The sequence below is a fragment of the Salvelinus fontinalis genome, chromosome 34, assembly GCF_029448725.1.
Source record: "Salvelinus fontinalis isolate EN_2023a chromosome 34, ASM2944872v1, whole genome shotgun sequence".
Classification (NCBI taxonomy): domain Eukaryota; kingdom Metazoa; phylum Chordata; class Actinopteri; order Salmoniformes; family Salmonidae; genus Salvelinus; species Salvelinus fontinalis.
The window spans coordinates 24,837,212-24,854,617 of record NC_074698.1 but is presented as its reverse complement, the minus strand read 5'-3'; the positions used below and the strand labels follow the sequence as shown (position 1 = coordinate 24,854,617).

General features: G+C 43.9%; 3 protein-coding genes across 6 annotated transcripts in view; 1 reads left to right on the top strand and 2 right to left on the bottom strand.

The window, feature by feature from the left end:
• Positions 1-1,442: 1,442 nt before the first annotated feature.
• LOC129833568 (PAT complex subunit CCDC47) lies at positions 1,443-6,238 on the bottom strand. 2 transcript variants are annotated; one of them, XM_055898257.1, is made up of 12 exons: positions 6,035-6,238; positions 4,610-4,902; positions 4,390-4,482; positions 3,913-4,209; positions 3,761-3,826; positions 3,520-3,621; positions 3,282-3,392; positions 3,013-3,098; positions 2,788-2,846; positions 2,556-2,665; positions 2,239-2,406; positions 1,443-2,090 (listed from the first exon to the last, which is right to left on the bottom strand). In XM_055898257.1, the coding sequence occupies exons 2-12, from the start codon at positions 4,892-4,894 to the stop codon at positions 2,010-2,012; spliced, it is 1,458 nt and encodes a 485-aa protein (XP_055754232.1). In that variant the 5' UTR covers positions 4,895-4,902; positions 6,035-6,238; the 3' UTR covers positions 1,443-2,009. The 2 variants fall into 2 exon arrangements, with proteins under 2 accessions (XP_055754232.1, XP_055754231.1); XM_055898256.1 differs by lacking the exon at positions 6,035-6,238 and adding an exon at positions 5,881-5,988.
• Positions 6,239-6,806: 568 nt separating this feature from the next.
• LOC129833570 (DDB1- and CUL4-associated factor 7-like) lies at positions 6,807-13,531 on the top strand. The gene is made up of 7 exons (XM_055898258.1): positions 6,807-7,417; positions 9,253-9,411; positions 9,625-9,736; positions 10,665-10,783; positions 11,582-11,791; positions 11,915-12,032; positions 12,139-13,531. Exons 1-7 carry the CDS (start codon positions 7,280-7,282, stop codon positions 12,309-12,311), a joined length of 1,029 nt encoding a protein of 342 aa, XP_055754233.1. The 5' UTR covers positions 6,807-7,279; the 3' UTR covers positions 12,312-13,531.
• A 35-nt stretch (positions 13,532-13,566) lies between these two features.
• Positions 13,567-17,406, bottom strand: part of LOC129833567 (potassium voltage-gated channel subfamily H member 6-like) — a 39,874-nt gene continuing 36,034 nt past the window's right edge. For all 3 annotated transcript variants that reach the window (XM_055898254.1, XM_055898253.1, XM_055898255.1), the window contains one exon: positions 13,567-17,202. In XM_055898254.1, coding sequence (XP_055754229.1) covers positions 16,921-17,202 — 282 coding nt within the window. In that variant the 3' untranslated portion in view covers positions 13,567-16,920. The remainder of the gene's footprint in view (positions 17,203-17,406) is intronic.

Here is a 17,406-nt window from a genome sequence, read left to right as displayed (position 1 = left end):
TTCCAGTTATCACATGGGTCCAGACAGTGAGCTGAATACACAACGAGCTTTCAGTTTGCAATGGAAGTGCTGTAAGCTCATCCAAGACCAAGCCATCCGGACAGTTAACAAAATATACATGATACAGTGCATTCAGAACGCTCTACTTTTACCACATGTTGTTTCTCATAATACACACAATACTCCATAATGACAAATCTAAAGCAGGTTTAGAAATTTTGGCAAATTTATTACAAATAAAACATAACATTTACATATGTAATCAGACCCTTTACTCAGTACTTTGTTTAAGCACCTTTGGCAGCGATTACAGCATTGAGTCTTCTTGGGTATGACACTACAAGTTTGGCACAGATGTTAGGGTTCAAGTCTTGGCTCTGGATGGCCCACTCAAGGACATTCAGACTTTCCCCGAAGCCACTCCTGTGTAGTCTTGGCTGTGTGCTTAGGGTCGTTGGCCTGTTGGAAGGTGAACCGTCGCCTCAGTCTGATGTCCTGAGCACTCTGGAGCAGGTTGTCATCAAGGATCTCTGTATTATGCTGCTTTGGTCTTTCCCTCATTCCTGACTAGTCTCCCAGTCCCTGCCGCTGAAAAACATACCCACAACAGGATGCTGCCACCACCATGCTTCACCGTAGGGATGGTGCCAGGATTCCTCCAGACGTAACGCTTGGCATTCAGGGCAAAGAGTTCAATCTTGGTTTCATCAGACCAGAGAATCTTGTTTCATGGTCTGAGTGTCTTTTGGCAAACTCCAAGTGGGCTGTCATGTGCCTTTTACTGAGCAGTGGCTTCAGTCTGGCCACTCTACCATAAAGGCCTGATTGGTAGAATGCTGCAGAGATGGTTGTCCTTCTGGATTATTCCCCAATCTCCACATTGGAGCACTGTCAGGGACCATCGGGGTCTTGGTCACCTCCCTGACCAAGGTCTTTCTCATGTGCATTTACCACAGGTGGACTCCAATCAAGTTGTAGAAACATCAAGGATGATCAATGGAAACAGGATGCACCTGAGCTCAATTTTGAGTCTCATAGCAAAGGGTCTGAATACTTTTATATGTGTTACTGCAGATTTTTTTTTTCAGTGACCTTGAAGCATCCTTAATTAAATTATCCTCAACATGACTTCCTAGGTGGGCTTTTGTTAAACTACAGTACTAGGTCATAAAAATTACAATACTTACTCCCCAATAAGAATCAACATGCTGGCAGAAATGGTGGTTTCCAAAAAAGGCTACTGTAGAATATAGGAGACAAGTGAGTTGACATTAAGCCCACCAGGACAGCTTAGTTTGAACCCAGTAGCCTAGACAATCTCTCTGCGCACTCAATCTTTGGGTCAAATTTAGCACTAGACTTACCGTACCATTGGTCCATTTATAAGCACCTACCCGCAAGACACAACTCCTCTAAAAAAAGACAGAAATGAGATTGTTCAATAGCTTCCAGTGCATTTTATTGTTTGCTTAGAAATTCACCAGACATTGCTTGTAAGGACTGTCACTTAGATATAAATTAAAATGGGATACATTGCATCTCGTCTTGTAGCATCCAGTGTTAACTTAATAACTCAAACAGGCCTCACATGCCTTCATTCCTATTAAAATATGAGCATTTTATTTCCCACCAAGAGGTGCAATACCCAATCCCTGTCGATTCGAAAAATAAGCTCATTGAGCCGACTTGCTTTGAAAAGAGCAATGAAGACCTAGGCAGAAGAAAAAGTCAACAGAAAAAAAACTGGCACGGGTCGTCATGGCCATAGACTTGATATACAAAACTCCTCTGTCCCTCTCGCTTGTCACTAGCAGCTCACTCACAGCCAAGGAAAACCCCACTCTGATTGGACAAAGTGTTTCCATGAGAACAGAAACAGCTACGCTTGACACACCCATGGAGAAGGTAATGTCTGTGTGAGCCAGAACTGGGCGCTGAAGTGAGAGAGAAGGATGGAAGCAGTGGAAACCGTCTGAGCTGTGTGATTGAATCCCTGTAGCTGTCTGTCCTCACATGGCTTTGACTTTGATCTGCTTCATCTTCATCTGCTTCTTCTCAATCTTCTTCTGATCACGACGTTGAGAAGCCTCCTGGAAAAGGGAGAAACACCATAGAGACAGTTAGAGGAAGAGGTACAAAGAAGGCCAAGATGAACAGTGTGCTGTGTTCCAATGTGTAATGTTACAGTGTGTAGCGTTCCAGTGTGTTATTCTGCTGGTGGGCTGTGGTGGAGCTGACCTCCAGGCGGCGCTGTCTCTCAGGATCCTCCTCGCTCATGATCCTCTCCTTCTCAGCCCTCTTCTTCTCCTCCCGCCGGGTCTGAGCAGCCTCCTGGCGCTGATTGTGGGTCTGCTTCAGGAAGTTCTCCTCCACACGGGCACGGTTCTTATCCGCCTTCTGTTTTCCCTGGAGGATAGACACAGTGAGAGAAGGTGAGCAAGGAGATGCAGTGATGGATGAAAGGAAGACTGTAGATAATCAGAAATAAAAAGTCTGCCAATAGGCCAGATTGAGGGTGTACTAGGAGACCAGTGTAATTATCCTTCCATTCTCACCTCTCTGTTGAGGCGGAGCTTCTTGACCTTGTCGATGCTGTAGATGACCATGTTCATCAGGGGTAGCAGAGTGTCCATGTCTTTGGGAGACGTGTTCCCCATGCCAGGCACTACATGCACAAACACAGGAAAACATTTGTTAACATTTCATTCAGTCATTACGTATCAAATATGGTGAATCGGCTGCATGCCAAGTGTTGGAAAGCACTTCAAGTGGAAACAATTGGCTCACCATTAAATGTAAACAGCAGCGTCTTCTTGGTCTCAGGCAGCTTTAAGGGCTGTCCATCCCTGAAACACAACAGGGTTGAGAAGGAAGCCTCAGGTAACAGAAACAGCTGTAGATCATTTCATAAGAAGCTTTAATACAAAACAAGAGGTAGGGGTTGAGTAAGGACATTGGTGTGATATAGTTAGTATGTTGTGGAAAAACTGACTTGCTTGCAGGCACACTTACTCTTGCACAACTTTTGAACCAGAAAATTGGTCAGAGAAATGGATGGACTCAATCTTGTCAGCATGGTTGGTGATATAATGAACCATCTGAAAGACAAAGACAGTGGAAGGGTGAATGAAAGAAAAACAAGGGGTCTGTCAAATTGTGGCACACTGTACTCTACATGTCATATTCTCCCACTACAAACAATAAGAGACCACTCTGCAATAACCTAGTGACAAAGTCCCCACTGTAGTGAGTAGGCCACAGAGGTCCCCTTCCTTGCTCACCTTGCTGTCCATCACACCATCCGTGACCTCACCCATCTCTGTCAGGATGGCCAGGAGCTCAGGAAGGCCGTACTTTGCTCCTGACTTGGGCTTGTCACTGCAGAACTCACTCTGGGGACAGACAGACACACAAACAAAGACGGGTCAATACATACACCCACGCAGCCTGAGGGTTATAGATGGTTAATAGTGTCTGGAAGGCTGAATGAATGTATAGTGATGTTGGCCCGCTCCTCACCAAGTCCTGCATCTCTTTCTGCATCCGGGCCATGGCCTTTTTGGTGCCCACAGCAAACACAAACGTATCCATGTCCTCATCATTCAGAGTAACTTTGATTTGCTACAAAGAAAAATAGACAGAAATATACAGCAAGTCAGACAACAGAAAAGGTCTACCTTTAGGAAAGTATTTGTAAGCGCTGAGGTGAGTGACAATGTGACTGGTGATGTACATGTATGCAGGCATCATATGTACCCACCACTTGATCACAGACTGGCCTCATCATCCTGGCCAGTACATTCAGCAGGTCCTGCCTCTTCACAAACTGGAACAGAACAGAGAAAACATTGAAACAGCAGCTAGTTCTCACACAAACACTTTCTCTATCTTACTCACACACACTGTAAATACCTTAAGCTGGATGAGCATGCCTTCACAACACACTCGACCTGAGCACCACAGGTTGTAGATGTGCTCATTCTCCTGGTTCAGCTTCCCGGTGCTCACTACATCCTTACTGGTGCCATCGTCACCCACCAAGGCAAAGTTGCTCTCCAGGAGCTCTCGGTGGGAGTTGAACCAGGCTGTGGCCAGACGGCTGTTCTTGTTCTTGCCGATGATGTAGTTCATGATATAGGCCAGCAGGCCCGTCACCATTAGAATTTCCATGTAGTAGCTCTCCCAGCTGTTCTGAAGGTGGGCCGGCACCTGGACGGGGAAGACGGACAGACTTCATCACCTTGACAACCACAACATTAAGGATGTTTGATCTTGGAACTCACATTTAAGAGGGATGTTCTTCTTGGTTGTCAGAGTACAGTTTAAGAAATAGGTCTAGAATCAATGGCTTCATATTGGTCACTAGTCTGGTGTTAACAGTGAACTTACTGTGTGGATGATCAGAGGGTCTTTAAGGGACTGGCTGGGCTTCTCCATGCCATCAAACTCGTCTGGATCGTACTTGCTGTACATGTCTTGATCCTACAGCAATACACAAATAAATAATTATTAGTTCTGGCACAAACCAAAAACACAGGTGCATGGGATAGTGTGAAAACTAAGTTGTCCCTGGTCATATGCAAGCTACCAGGCCACTGCAGCCCCTAACCTGTGTATCGGAATCCTCAAAGCCGTCCTCCTGTCCGTCTTCCTCCAGCTCCACTGTGGCCTCGTCCTCATCATCCTCAGCAGGCTGAGCCGCACGGGGTGGAGGGGCTGTCTCTGGCTCGGCCGCAGTGTCCTCGCTCACATCCTCAAACTCAGCAAAGTCATTGTCATCTGCAAAGTCTGCCAGGTCTTCCCCATCGTCAAAGTCATCGTTGTAGCGTCCCCTGGAGACGGGCAGTGCCAGGAGAAGTAGCAGCGCGGGCAGCAGGAGGTACACACTCCTCATAGTTGAAGCTGTGCCAGCACAGGCAGGTGGAGGACAGGTGAGAGGAGAAGAAGAGCAGGAGGAAGATAAGGTGGGAAAGGTAAATTCAGGTCAAACCAGGTGGGTTTGGAGGTGACAGAAGGTCCAACCAGCAATAGACAGAATGCCTCAGTCAGTCTCACACAGGCTGGCTGTCACTAAGACGTTTCCAACAAACATCTGCATTACTGTGAGTTGATTTAGTTACATGCCCAGGATAGTAACTTGTTTGTTTATAACACATCTATAATTTCATGCCTCTTACATCCACTCCCACTGAAAAGGTCAACATCCAAGAGAGTGGTAGCTAGGTCTGGACACTGTCAAATTACCTAAATCAAAAATGTGTCAGTCTGAACGCCATATAATCTGTCCATCAATCGGATTGGACATGGATAGTGGTCATTGGTAATGACCCAGTGACCCTATCATTCACAAGTCATCAATATTCTAAATATATGGCTCGCGTTGCTTTCTTTATAGACACATCTTCATTCTAGACACCGTAGTCCATTTATGCTAGTTATTAACTACTAGCTTAACTAACCACAGCTACAAATATCTTGCTTAGTATTCAGGTGCGCTAACTAACGTTAGCTGTCTGTTGCTAGCCAAATCCACTCTCTGACTCTGTTAGCTAGCAAGCTTGACTTGGAGTGGATAGCTGAAATCATAGAACATTTCAGATGGCTAAGACTACAAAGAGCTAGCAAATATGCAACCACAGTTGACGATTTCTGGTTAACAAACTAACGTTAGTCTAGCAAGCTAGATAACTCACTGATTAGACAACGTGTCCCATCCCCCCCATCTCTTCCCATTCTAACCGAGCAAGCTAGCTAACGTTTCCAACCAAGTTATTGCCACCCTATAGCTAATAAGTGGTTGACAATATAACAATAGCCGGATTTATCAAGTTGAATCAAACTAAAGCAAAACAACACATGTAACGTTAGCTGTATGAATACCTATGGAGTGTTAAAATATGTTCCTATGGAAAACGCTGAGGTCGTCGTTAGCTTAACTGTTCAACACAGTCCTCTTGACAGTAGATTCTACCACAGAGTTTCTAAAAACCCAGAGGCGCAACCTCGCGAGACTTGGACCGCTTGCGAAACTTACCAGGGCCGGGGTTTGAGAAGTCAAATATTCTTCCTTGTTGTTGTTTTTCTCGAAATCTAAAGACACAGCCTAGATTCAAGCCAATGTTGTAAGTAATTAAATATGTTATTACTCCAACCTTGTGAAAGTGACAAACTGACACTCTTTCATGTTCGTTAAAAACAACTTTATAGCGAAGAAGTGCCTTTGAGTTGACGGCGTGCACATGCGCAGTTTGGCCGAGACGTTACCCGTTGACGTTCAGCTAGCCTACCAACGTCGCCATGACACCGCCTACAAGTGTGATTAGGGGTTTCTATTGGATAATCAGTTTATGGCACTTTCAATACAACTGGGAACTCCGGGAAAAAAAAGAGGTCGAATAATAACACCAGTGATCTTCGGGTCGGAAAGCAGGACCTCTTGAAAGATGCCAGAGTTTCAGACTTGGAATTCCGAGTTGCATGACTGTTCAAAAGTTTTTTCCCCAGTTGTATAGAGTTTATCAACTATATATATTTTTGTTCATTTTAAATAAGCCTAACTCTTTTCCTAACCTTAACCTAATTATCGTAACCCGCTACGTTAATTCTCCTAACCTGTTACGAAAAGTTAATTGTGACATAAACTGTATCCAAAATCCCTAAGCAGAGTCCACCACCCTTGTTACGCTGTTAAAATAGTAAAAACAATATTTGCATATTTTCAGAATGGTGTGATTGGTATGATGATTTCCACACTTTAAGGGAGTGATTGTAGTCTATGAGCTAGCGAGCGTCACACCGCCGACATTTTCTTCGATGGGAGGAGATTTGAGGAGAGTGATCACCCACCCCTCTTTGTGGTTAGTGTTGTTGAAGTCGGAGTCGGGTCAAAGCTAGCAGGGGACTCAATTAGAAAAGCAGGCTCACTTACCCGGATCATCAAAATCGAGCGAATAGAAAATTCAGACTATTGGCCGTAAGCTAACGTGTGTCTCGAAGCTTCATTTAAGCTTAAACGTCGCCTTCGTTATCCGACAGTGATAGCTATTACGCGGTACAACGCGCTACTAGCTAGCTAATGGCGTTAACTGGGCTAGTGTAGTATCCATAACTAACGACTGTTTGCTAGCTAGCTGTCGTTTGACAGCCTTTGTCATTTGAACTGTTCAAGTCTTCAATTCGGAAAGTCTTTAACGAGCCGTGGGGTGTATTTTGTTCCAAGGAAACAGTTGTTTTGTTTTATATAGGTAAGGATTTCATATAAGAGCTCGTTTATTGAGCTATGTCTCTCCACGGTAAGCGAAAAGAGATCTATAAATACGAAGCGCCATGGACGGTGTATGCAATGAACTGGAGCGTTCGTCCCGACAAACGCTTTCGCCTGGCCCTTGGAAGTTTCGTTGAAGAATATAACAATAAGGTGAGTGAGAAGATGACCTGTATATTTTTGTTAACCAGTCCCAGTGTAGAATCAGAACGAATTAGTTGGGACCACCGCGACTCCCACAATGCTGTGATGTGGGCTACCCAGAACAGATCTTAGGTATAAACAGAATTCAGAACAGGTCTTCGCTTCTACAGTTGTAGAAGACCTCACCCACAAAGAATGAACATGATCAAAAAGTTAATAAAAACAGTATGAAGTGTGTTTAAGCTCTGAGTTATTGGTTCCTTGTTAAATACAGTCGTGGCCAAAAGTTGAGTGACACAAATATTGATTTCCACAAAGTTTGCTGCTTCAGTGTCTTTAGATATTTTTGTCAATGTTACTATGGAATACTGAAGTATAATTACAAGCATTTCACAAGTGTCCAAGGCTTTTATTGACAATTACATGAAGTTGATGCAAAGAGTCAATATTTGCAGTGTTGACCCTTCTTTTTCAAGACCTCTGCAATCCGCCCTGGCATGCTGTCAATTAACTTCTGGGCCACATCCTGACTGATGGCAGCACATTCTTGCATAATCAATGCTTGGAGTTTGTCAGAATTTATGGGGTTTTGTTTGTCCACCCGCCTCTTGAGGATTGACCACAAGTTCTCAATGGGATTAAGGTCTGGGGAGTTTCCTGGGCATGGACCCAAAATATCGATGTTTTGTTCCCAGAGTCACTTAGTTATCACTTTTGCCTTATGGCGAGGTGCTCTATCATGCTGGAAAAGGCATTGTTCGTCACCAAACTGTTCCTGGATGGTTGGGAGAAGTTGCTCTCGGAGGATGTGTTGGTACCATTCTTTATTCATGGCTGTGTTCTTTGGCAAAATTGTGAGTGAGCCCACTCCCTTGGCTGAGAAGCAACCCCACACATGAATGGTCTCAGGATGCTTTACTGTTGGCATGACACAGGACTGATGGTAGCGCTCACCTTGTTTTCTCCGGACAAGCTTTTTTCCGGATGCCCCAAACAATCGGAAAGGGGATTCAGAGAAAATGACTTTACCCCAGTCCTCAGCAGTCCAATCCCTGTACCTTTTGCAGAATATCAATCTGTTCCTGGTGTTTTTCCTGGAGAGAAGTGGCTTCTTTGCTGCCCTTCTTGACACCAGGCCATCCTCCCAAAATCTTTGCCTCACTGTGCATGCAGATGCACTCACACCTGCCTGCTGCCATTCCTGAGCAAGCTCTGTACTGGTGGTGCCCCGATCCCGCAGCTGAATCAACTTAAGGAGACGGTCCTGGCGCTTGCTGGACTTTCTTGGGTGCCCTGAAGCCTTCTTCACAACAATTGAACCGCCCTCCTTGAAGTTCTTGATGATCTGATAAATGGTTGATTTAGGTGCAATCTTACTGGCAGCATTATCCTTGCCTGTGAAGCCCTTTTTTCTGCAAAGCAATGATGACGGCACGTGTTTCCTTGCAGGTAACCATGGTTGACAGAGGAAGAACAATGATTCCAAGCACCACCCTTCCTTTGAAGCTTCCAGTCTGTTATTCGAACTCAATCAGCATGACAGAGTGATCTCCAGCCTTGTCCGCGTCAACACTCACACCTGTGTTAACGAGAGAATCACTGACTTGATGTCAGCTGGTCCTTTTGTGGCAGAGCTGAAATGCAGTGGAAATGTTTTTGGGGGATTCAGTTCATTTGCATGGCAAAGAGGGACTTTGCAATTAATTGCAATTCATCTGATCTCTTCATAACATTCTGAGGCAGCAGACTTTGTGAAAAATAATATTTGTGTCATTCTCAAAACTTTTGGCCACGACTGTATATCAAGAGCGGTTTCTGATTTAATTATTGTTGTTTCTCTTCAGGTGCAGATTGTGGGTCTGGAGGAGGAGAGTTCAGAGTTCATCTGCAGGAACACCTTTGACCACCCCTACCCCACCACCAAGATCATGTGGATCCCGGACAGCAAGGGTGTTTACCCAGACCTGCTTGCCACTAGCGGGGACTACCTGCGCATCTGGAGGGTATGCATGCACCCACAGCCTCCTTGATACTAAATCATACGTAAACATAATAGATGTCATATGTTGGGCACTCCCTGGCCTGCACCCTCTTCTAACTATTGTGTCCCTCTTGCAGCATCTGAAGTTGCACTCTAGCTCAGTTACTTGCCCAGAGGGGACTCTTTTCTACGTAGTTGTATAGCATCTCATGGCTTGTTAAATCTTACCCCTTAGGTCAGTGAAACAGAGACGCGTTTGGAATGCTTGCTGAATAACAACAAGAACTCTGACTTCTGTGCCCCACTCACCTCGTTTGACTGGAATGAAGTGGATCCTAATCTGCTGGGTAAGAGATGGGGCATATGCATATAGTAGAGCTGGCAATATAAACTGAAAAGTATTGACACCGACCAAATATCATGGACATTTTGCTGATCTCGTTCATTACAATAAATAACCTATAGGTGCCCTAGTAGAGAAATGTGAAGTTTCAAATGAAATAAGTTTGCTAATATGGGTGATTGTTAATACAACAATTGATAGCTACAACATTCAAAGTAGTAGATTTAAAATATAAAATATTAAATAGTAATATAAAAAAAATAACTGTGGTGCACATAACTTGAACAACGAGGTTATGACATTTATCGTGATAATTTAGTCCATTGTGACATGGATGTTTGTCCATATCGCCCAGCTCTAGCATATAGTCTATTGGTTTGCTGTCAGTGTCTACAGCATGTGTGTCAGAGTAAGTGCATTTAAATTGTTTTACGCTAATCTCAAATAGCTGCCTGTCACTTCAAATCTGGGCATCGTCACATTTCAGCATATAAATGCTGGGTCTAAATGAATTGTTTACAACTGTTACCATGGACACAGCTCTGATATTCCCACAGTCGTGCATTACATTTTTCATTTTGTCAATATTGCAACCGATGGCTCCTCCAAAAATAAAACACACCATCAAATTAATGGTGCTAAAGCATGAAATGGAGGGTGTGTGATAGGCAGCCTTTGCAGGTCTGATCTGCGACGGATTTGTTATTATAATGTTTATACTGGTCAAACTGGTAGTCTTTTCAACATTTTATTGAGCTGTGTGCATAATGGAAATAGATTCCTGGGTATAAAAGAAGCCTGTCTCAAATAAGCGCCGGTTGTGTAGAGTGATTAATGCAAATAAACACCCATGCTATTAATTTAGTTTTACAGTATGTCTTGTTTGGTGAGTGTCAGTGTTTTTAATCCTGGTTCTGATCTGTCCATTACAGGCACCTCCAGCATTGACACCACCTGTACTATCTGGGGGTTGGAGACTGGCCAAGTGCTGGGCAGAGTCAACCTTGTATCCGGCCACGTCAAGACCCAGCTCATTGCTCATGACAAAGAGGTGTGAGGGCTGAGGGGGAATATAGGCCTTGCCTTGAAGTTTAGTTTGCTTGTAAGAATGTGCATGTTTCAGACTGTATGAATGAGTAAGTAAAGGCTAGTTGTCGTGAGCAGGGGCTAGAACCTGTTCAGGGAGCAGAACCAAAAAACGGAAAATAATGACATTTTTTGAGGAACGGAATTGGGAACGAAACTTGTCTCTAGTGTTCCGTAACAATCCTTTATTCCAAATCTTGAGAACCGATTGATGTTATTTTTTGTTCAAAAAATATTCCTGATTTTTAATTATGTAATTCAGTGAAGTTACGTCTCTAAAGGTATTCTAGTAATAGCCTAAACACATCCCAATTCAGATGATGTTTAGCGCTTCAAACCAAGCCCCCGCCATGTCCACCCCTCTCTCTCCCCACCCATGAAGTTGTCTTCTCTCGCGCCTGCACTTAAATGGCCAATTAAACATGTAAACAAATAGCTTGCATATACACCGCAAGCTGCTCCATCCAAACTAATTGATGAAGCAAATGAATGAGCTAAATGTGAAAACGGTTTATTTTACAGCTTAAACATTTTACCAAAAGGAGCAATATGAACTAACTTTTTTTGGGTTCCAACCAGTTCAGAATTGTATTATGCTGGTCGGACCACTGGAACAAAACAAATAGGGGTTCTTTTCAGAACCGAACGACTGGAAAATAATTTTGGTTCCAACCCCTGGTCCTGAGATCATAAAGTGTGAATGTGTGTCCGTGGGTATACCAGTGTAATAACTCTGCATGTTGGTGGTGTTCTCTGTCTGTAGGTGTATGACATCGCGTTCAGCCGCGCAGGCGGTGGTCGGGACATGTTTGCGTCGGTCGGAGCGGACGGCTCAGTACGCATGTTTGACCTGCGTCACCTGGAACACAGCACCATCATCTATGAAGATCCCCAGCACCACCCCCTACTGCGCCTCTGCTGGAACAAACAGGACCCCAACTACCTGGCCACCATGGCTATGGACGGCATGGAGGTCAGTCTATTTAACTCTACTTTCTCATTCCTCTTTCAGTTTGGTTTTGTCCATTCTCTCTTTGTTGCTCCCTCTCCTTATCCCCATCTAATGTGTTTATCTCTCCTGTGCTGTGTGTCTCAGGTTGTGATTCTGGACGTGCGTGTTCCCTGCACGCCGGTGGCCCGCCTCAACAACCACCGGGCCTGTGTCAACGGCATCGCCTGGGCTCCCCACTCCTCCTGTCACATCTGCACTGCAGGCAAAGCACAAACAGCTTCTCCACCAGTTCACCTTTCCTCGGACCCCATTCTAAGTCTTCTCACCTTCTCCCTTCAGTGTAATAATAATGTCTTGTCTTTCCTCAGCCGACGACCACCAGGCGCTGATATGGGACATCCAGCAAATGCCCAGGGCCATCGAGGACCCTATTCTGGCCTACACAGCCGAGGGGGAGATCAACAACGTCCAGTGGGCCTCCACCCAGCCTGACTGGATCGCCATCGGCTACAACAACTGCCTAGAGATCCTGCGGGTCTAAAGCCAACCTTCACCTCAGGCGTGGATGAGGACAATGTGTGGATTCAGAACTTGGACATGTTTTTTTGAGTGGAAGTAAATCTTGCAGGACTGCCTCAAACCACTACTCTGTCCTGGCTGATTGATGTACGTATGGGAGGCGGTGTGAACTCTTTGTCCCACTCCACAATGTCCTGGTTTACTCTGTTTTTGATAGAACTAATCCCTGTGTCAAAAGGAGTATGTTGTCATCTTTATTGTTTTGGTAATCATCAGTGTCTGTACAGCGCCAAAATGCATCAGTGGGTTCAACAATTCTAGATGGTCAATTCATTATGGAGTGAAACAGTGCAGTTTGAACTGAAGACTGCCTCTTGAGTGTGTTTAACCTGTTGTTTTAGCCATCTCTATAACATAATGACATATTTAGTGTCAGGAAACTGGATTTAAAATGACACTCACTGTCAGAAAATGTCATCTGGGTGTCTTTCTGAACTGGTTTGAATCCAGTTATAGACTTCTGAATTTGAAACCATAAGGCTAATTTTAAGGCCTCATAATTATTGAAAGTATTTTTTTTAATGGTTTGCTGGTACCAGATCACTTCCATGATTATACTGTGATAATCTGACATATAGTGAAGTGTTATGGTTCAATACCACAGGAAGTTGGTGGCACTTTAATTGGGGAGAACAGGCTCATTCTAACAACTGGAGCGAAATAGGTGGAAATACATATAACACATGGTTTCCAGGTGTTTGATGCCATTCCATTTGCTTTGTTACAGCCATTATTATGAGCCATCCTCCCCTCAGCAGCCTCCTGTGTTCAACACACAGTTGCATGTCTCACAGTTTGGAGACTTTGCCATCAGCCTCTTTGGACTAGACCAGAACCTACCAAGAACAAGCTTCGCAAGGTTTTCTTAATTTTGAGTGGAGTTGCTTGGAACAACTACAGTTCCTATTCAAGACTGTGTGAAACAAATACGTTTACTTAGCCTAGTACTGAAGGAGAGTGAAACCTTTTTTTCTCGTGTCTCGCTCTCCCTATCTTTTTATTGTTCTCTGTACTCGAAGGTCAACCCCCTTTTCGCATGTTTGTACAAGGGGAAATGTACATTCTTATAAATATATGAACCAAGATATTGATAAGGCAAATCTACATGTAGTAGCTTTTTTTCATAAAAGTTTGTATTACCAAATTTGCTCTAACTAATAAATATTCCTTTGTGTTTTTGTAGATGTTAATTGCATCACTGAATACACACTGATAGGTCAGGATGTCATGATTTATTTAGGTGGGCATAATGTCACTTCAATGTGCAGATGGCAATGTATTTCAGTGAGCAGGTATAGGTCTGTCAGCTCCTAACATTACATTCCCTCTGCAGTGTTCTTAAAGGTCTAATACAGCTGTTTTGATCTCAACATTAAATCGTTTATGGGTAACAGTTAAGTACCTTAGTGATTATGTTCAATTAAAATGGTCAAAAAGAGCAATTTCTGTTATGTAGGGGAAAACGGAAAACTGTCCGGTTGGCATTTATTGTCATGAACGTTGCACTGGAGGCAGCTCTACAGAGTGGTCACTTGCTGCTGACAGCCACATAGTCATAATGTCTCATTTTAAACCTAACCTTAACCACACTGCTATCCCTAATGCCTAACCTTAAATTAAGACCAAAAAGCTAATTTAGTTTACATACATTTTTTACGATATAACCAATTTTGACTTTGCAACTGGCCCATTTAGCAGAAATAGCTCAGTTCTGCTTCCAGGGCAAGATTCATGACAAATGTCAACCTGCTGAAAACTAGCTGTTATCGGCAGAGAGGTTGGGAACTCTCTTTTTGATCAATTAACTAATTTACTTCCTGGTGATGACACCAGGCAGGCCAGAACTCCATCCCACCAACATTTCTCACTCATAATTTTCACTATTTGAGTATTAGTGTTTTCGGCTATTTCAGCTACACCCGTTACTGACAGGAATATAAGATTTAGCAGACAACCATGCGATCTCCATAGACAAACATTGGCAGTAAAATGGCCTAACTGAAGAGCTCAGTTTGTCAGATTTCTGTCCTGCTAGAGCTGCCCTGGTCAACTGTAATGCTGTTATTGTGAAGAGGAATCGTCTAGGAGCAACAACGGCTCCACAAGCTCAAAGAACGAGACCGCCGAGTGGTGAAAATCAACTGTCCTCGGTTGCAACACTCACTACCGAGTTCCAAACTGCCTCTGGAAGCAACGTCAGCACAATAACTGTTCGTCGGAAGCTTCATGAAATAGGTTTCTGTGGCCGAGCAGCCGCACACAAGTCTAAGATCATCATGCGCAATGCCAAGCGCCGGCTAGAGTGATGTAAAGCTTGCTGCCATTGGACTCTGAAGCAGTAGAAACGCGTCAGTCCGACGGCCAAATCTGGGTTTGGTGGATGCCAGGAGAACGCTACCTGCCCTAATGTGTAGTGCCAACTGTAAAGTTTGGTGGAGGAGGAATAAGGGTCTGGGGCTGTTTTTCATGGTTCGGGCTAGGTCCCTTAGTTCCATTGAAGGGAAATCTTAACTCTACAGCATACAATGACATTCTAGAAGATTCTGTGCTTCCAACATTGTGGCAACAGTTTGGGGAAGGCGCTTTCCTGTTTCAGCATGACAATGCCCCCATGCATATAACGCGAGGTCCATACAGAAATGGTTTGTCGAGATCGTGTGGAAGAAGAATTTGACTGGCCTACACAGAGCCCTGACCTCAACCCCATCAAACACCTTTGGAATGAACAGGGTGTTTAACATGGCCCAACTGAATGAATTCCTGGTTTTAAAATATGTTTTATAAGTTAATGTCTATGAATTCCACAAAAGTAAGCCCAACTGAAGAATAGTAAATGGTGCAAACCACTTAAGTCCAAGCCCTCAACCAAAAATAAACAACTTGTCAGTAGTTGAAGTTTCTGTATTATTTGTTATAAATAATCTTTAATCTAAAAAATATGAATAAGAATTATGATTTTGTGCTTCAAGAAACCTTTACAGAACAAGGAAGGCTTAAAAAACATTGTTACATTCTCCTGAAACTGTCAAAAATATCTTGACACTGGGATTCTGGGAAAATGACACTATCCCAGTGACATCACTTGATTGGCAGATTACATCCACATCACTTCCTCCCAGGTGGGCATCAAACATCCACTAACGTTGGCACCTTGAGTCATTACACACATTTGGGCCAGGATCCATTCTGATTGCAGATTTGGACAATGCACCACTTGAACGTAATTTTTGATTGAGCCGACATATGCAGAGTTTACCGATAATGTGGTCTCTTCAAAAGCGGGAACATTGTCTTGTAGAATCAGATTTAATCCGGGCCTTTCAAAAGGGTGATGTTAAATATGTGACCATGTGACCAAACATTGCGCAGACACACACACATACACACACACCTGAAAAAGAGATGATGCATCCTTGGTGTAACAACAGTCCTGTGAAACAGAACAGATATATAGACATACACAAACATGATGACCCAAGCAAAGCAGTAATGGCCGTATAAATGAAAGTGTTTATAATGCTTCACAAGTGCTACATAACTACAGCATAAAAGAGCATAAAAGAGATGACAAAACTGTCCATTATGCTTTTTCCCCATGTCAATTATCTGTTCTCATGACCCCTGACAATGTTGACTCAATAATGAGACATGTCACTTCATGTTAACAAATATTGCTTTCCATTAAGTCATATGATGGTAGAACATGAGAGTAGAATTACTGTATTCAAAAATGGCCACTTTTACAGTAGTCATTCCTACCATACAGACATCAACAGTATTTAGATGGCATTTATACCATCTTTTTATATCATCTGTTGATAATATGTTACACCAACATAGCAATAGTGTGAAAGAAATAACTATTCGATTTTCCAGATTGACGGTAAGATCCTCATGATACTATAAAAATACATTTCAGTTCAACTTATAAACAGCACTGAGCCTGAATGTGCAGTTCCTCTACAGTGTAAACATACAGTACACACAGTTATATGTATTTTTGGCCAAATTCTTATCTCCCAACAAAAAGGACCATGGCATAAAAGGACCATCACTTAACAAAAGGAAAACGAGAGAGGAATGACAATACTACAGCTTTGAGATCCAGGGAAAAGGGGGTTTGGGGTTATTGTTAGTGTCTGTGTGACGTGTGTGTACGTGTGCTTCTAGTCAGCCCAGTTTCATATCAGTTCTCCATAGGCAGTGCCAGGCCCCCAGGCTTTGTGGGGTCTGGGTTGCAGAAATCCTAAACCCCCTCTCAATAATGCCCTAGGCTCTGATAGAGAGGAGAGGTTGTTTGTCGCACAGGACCAGAGGTGCCTCAGCCCCGGGCACTGTGAGTCAGTGAGAGGGGGCCCTCCATAGAAATTCCTCTCAGCTTTGTGGAAGGCAACCCACGTTGATCAGCAGCATCTTACAGGTTAGGGGGTTGGGTGGGGATTGAAGAAGAGGAATGAGAGAGGCGACGATTAGAGAAGTGACTCTGACAACATGTGATTGTCCTCCTGTGGTGGTGCAGGGGGTGCTAGGAGTGAGGGATGATCAGGTTCAAGGTTAAAGGTCAGAGGGTTTTAGCTGCCTGGCAGGATGGGGTCAGAAACGTGCCTCTGAATCTCCTGCCCCTCTGTGGAGGTCTCCAGGTTGTCAGGGAGGGAGGGGAAACGCAGGCTGCCACACAGCAGTCCAGAGGGCCCCAGGGTTTGGCAGGAGACATGGGGGGGGCTGAGGCCCATGGAGGACCCTGGAAGGGGCTCTGTCTCAGGGGACATGGACATGGTGTCATCAGAGGCCACCGTGAGGTGGATCCCACTGGACAGGGAGTCCTTGGACTTGTGCTTGTCTGAGTCCGGGCTCTGCAAAGGAAAACAACGGGTAGAGAGGTGAAGCACAAAAGCGATTCAGTAACTCGGTATACTGACCAACCTTTAATACCAATACCTCGCTCTCACTCATATTATCAGCCCACTGTTTCATAATATCATATAGCTCTTCGAGGACAGAGCATTGTAGCAAGCAAAAACTGATATATACTGTACTATCTGTACACCATACCAGTA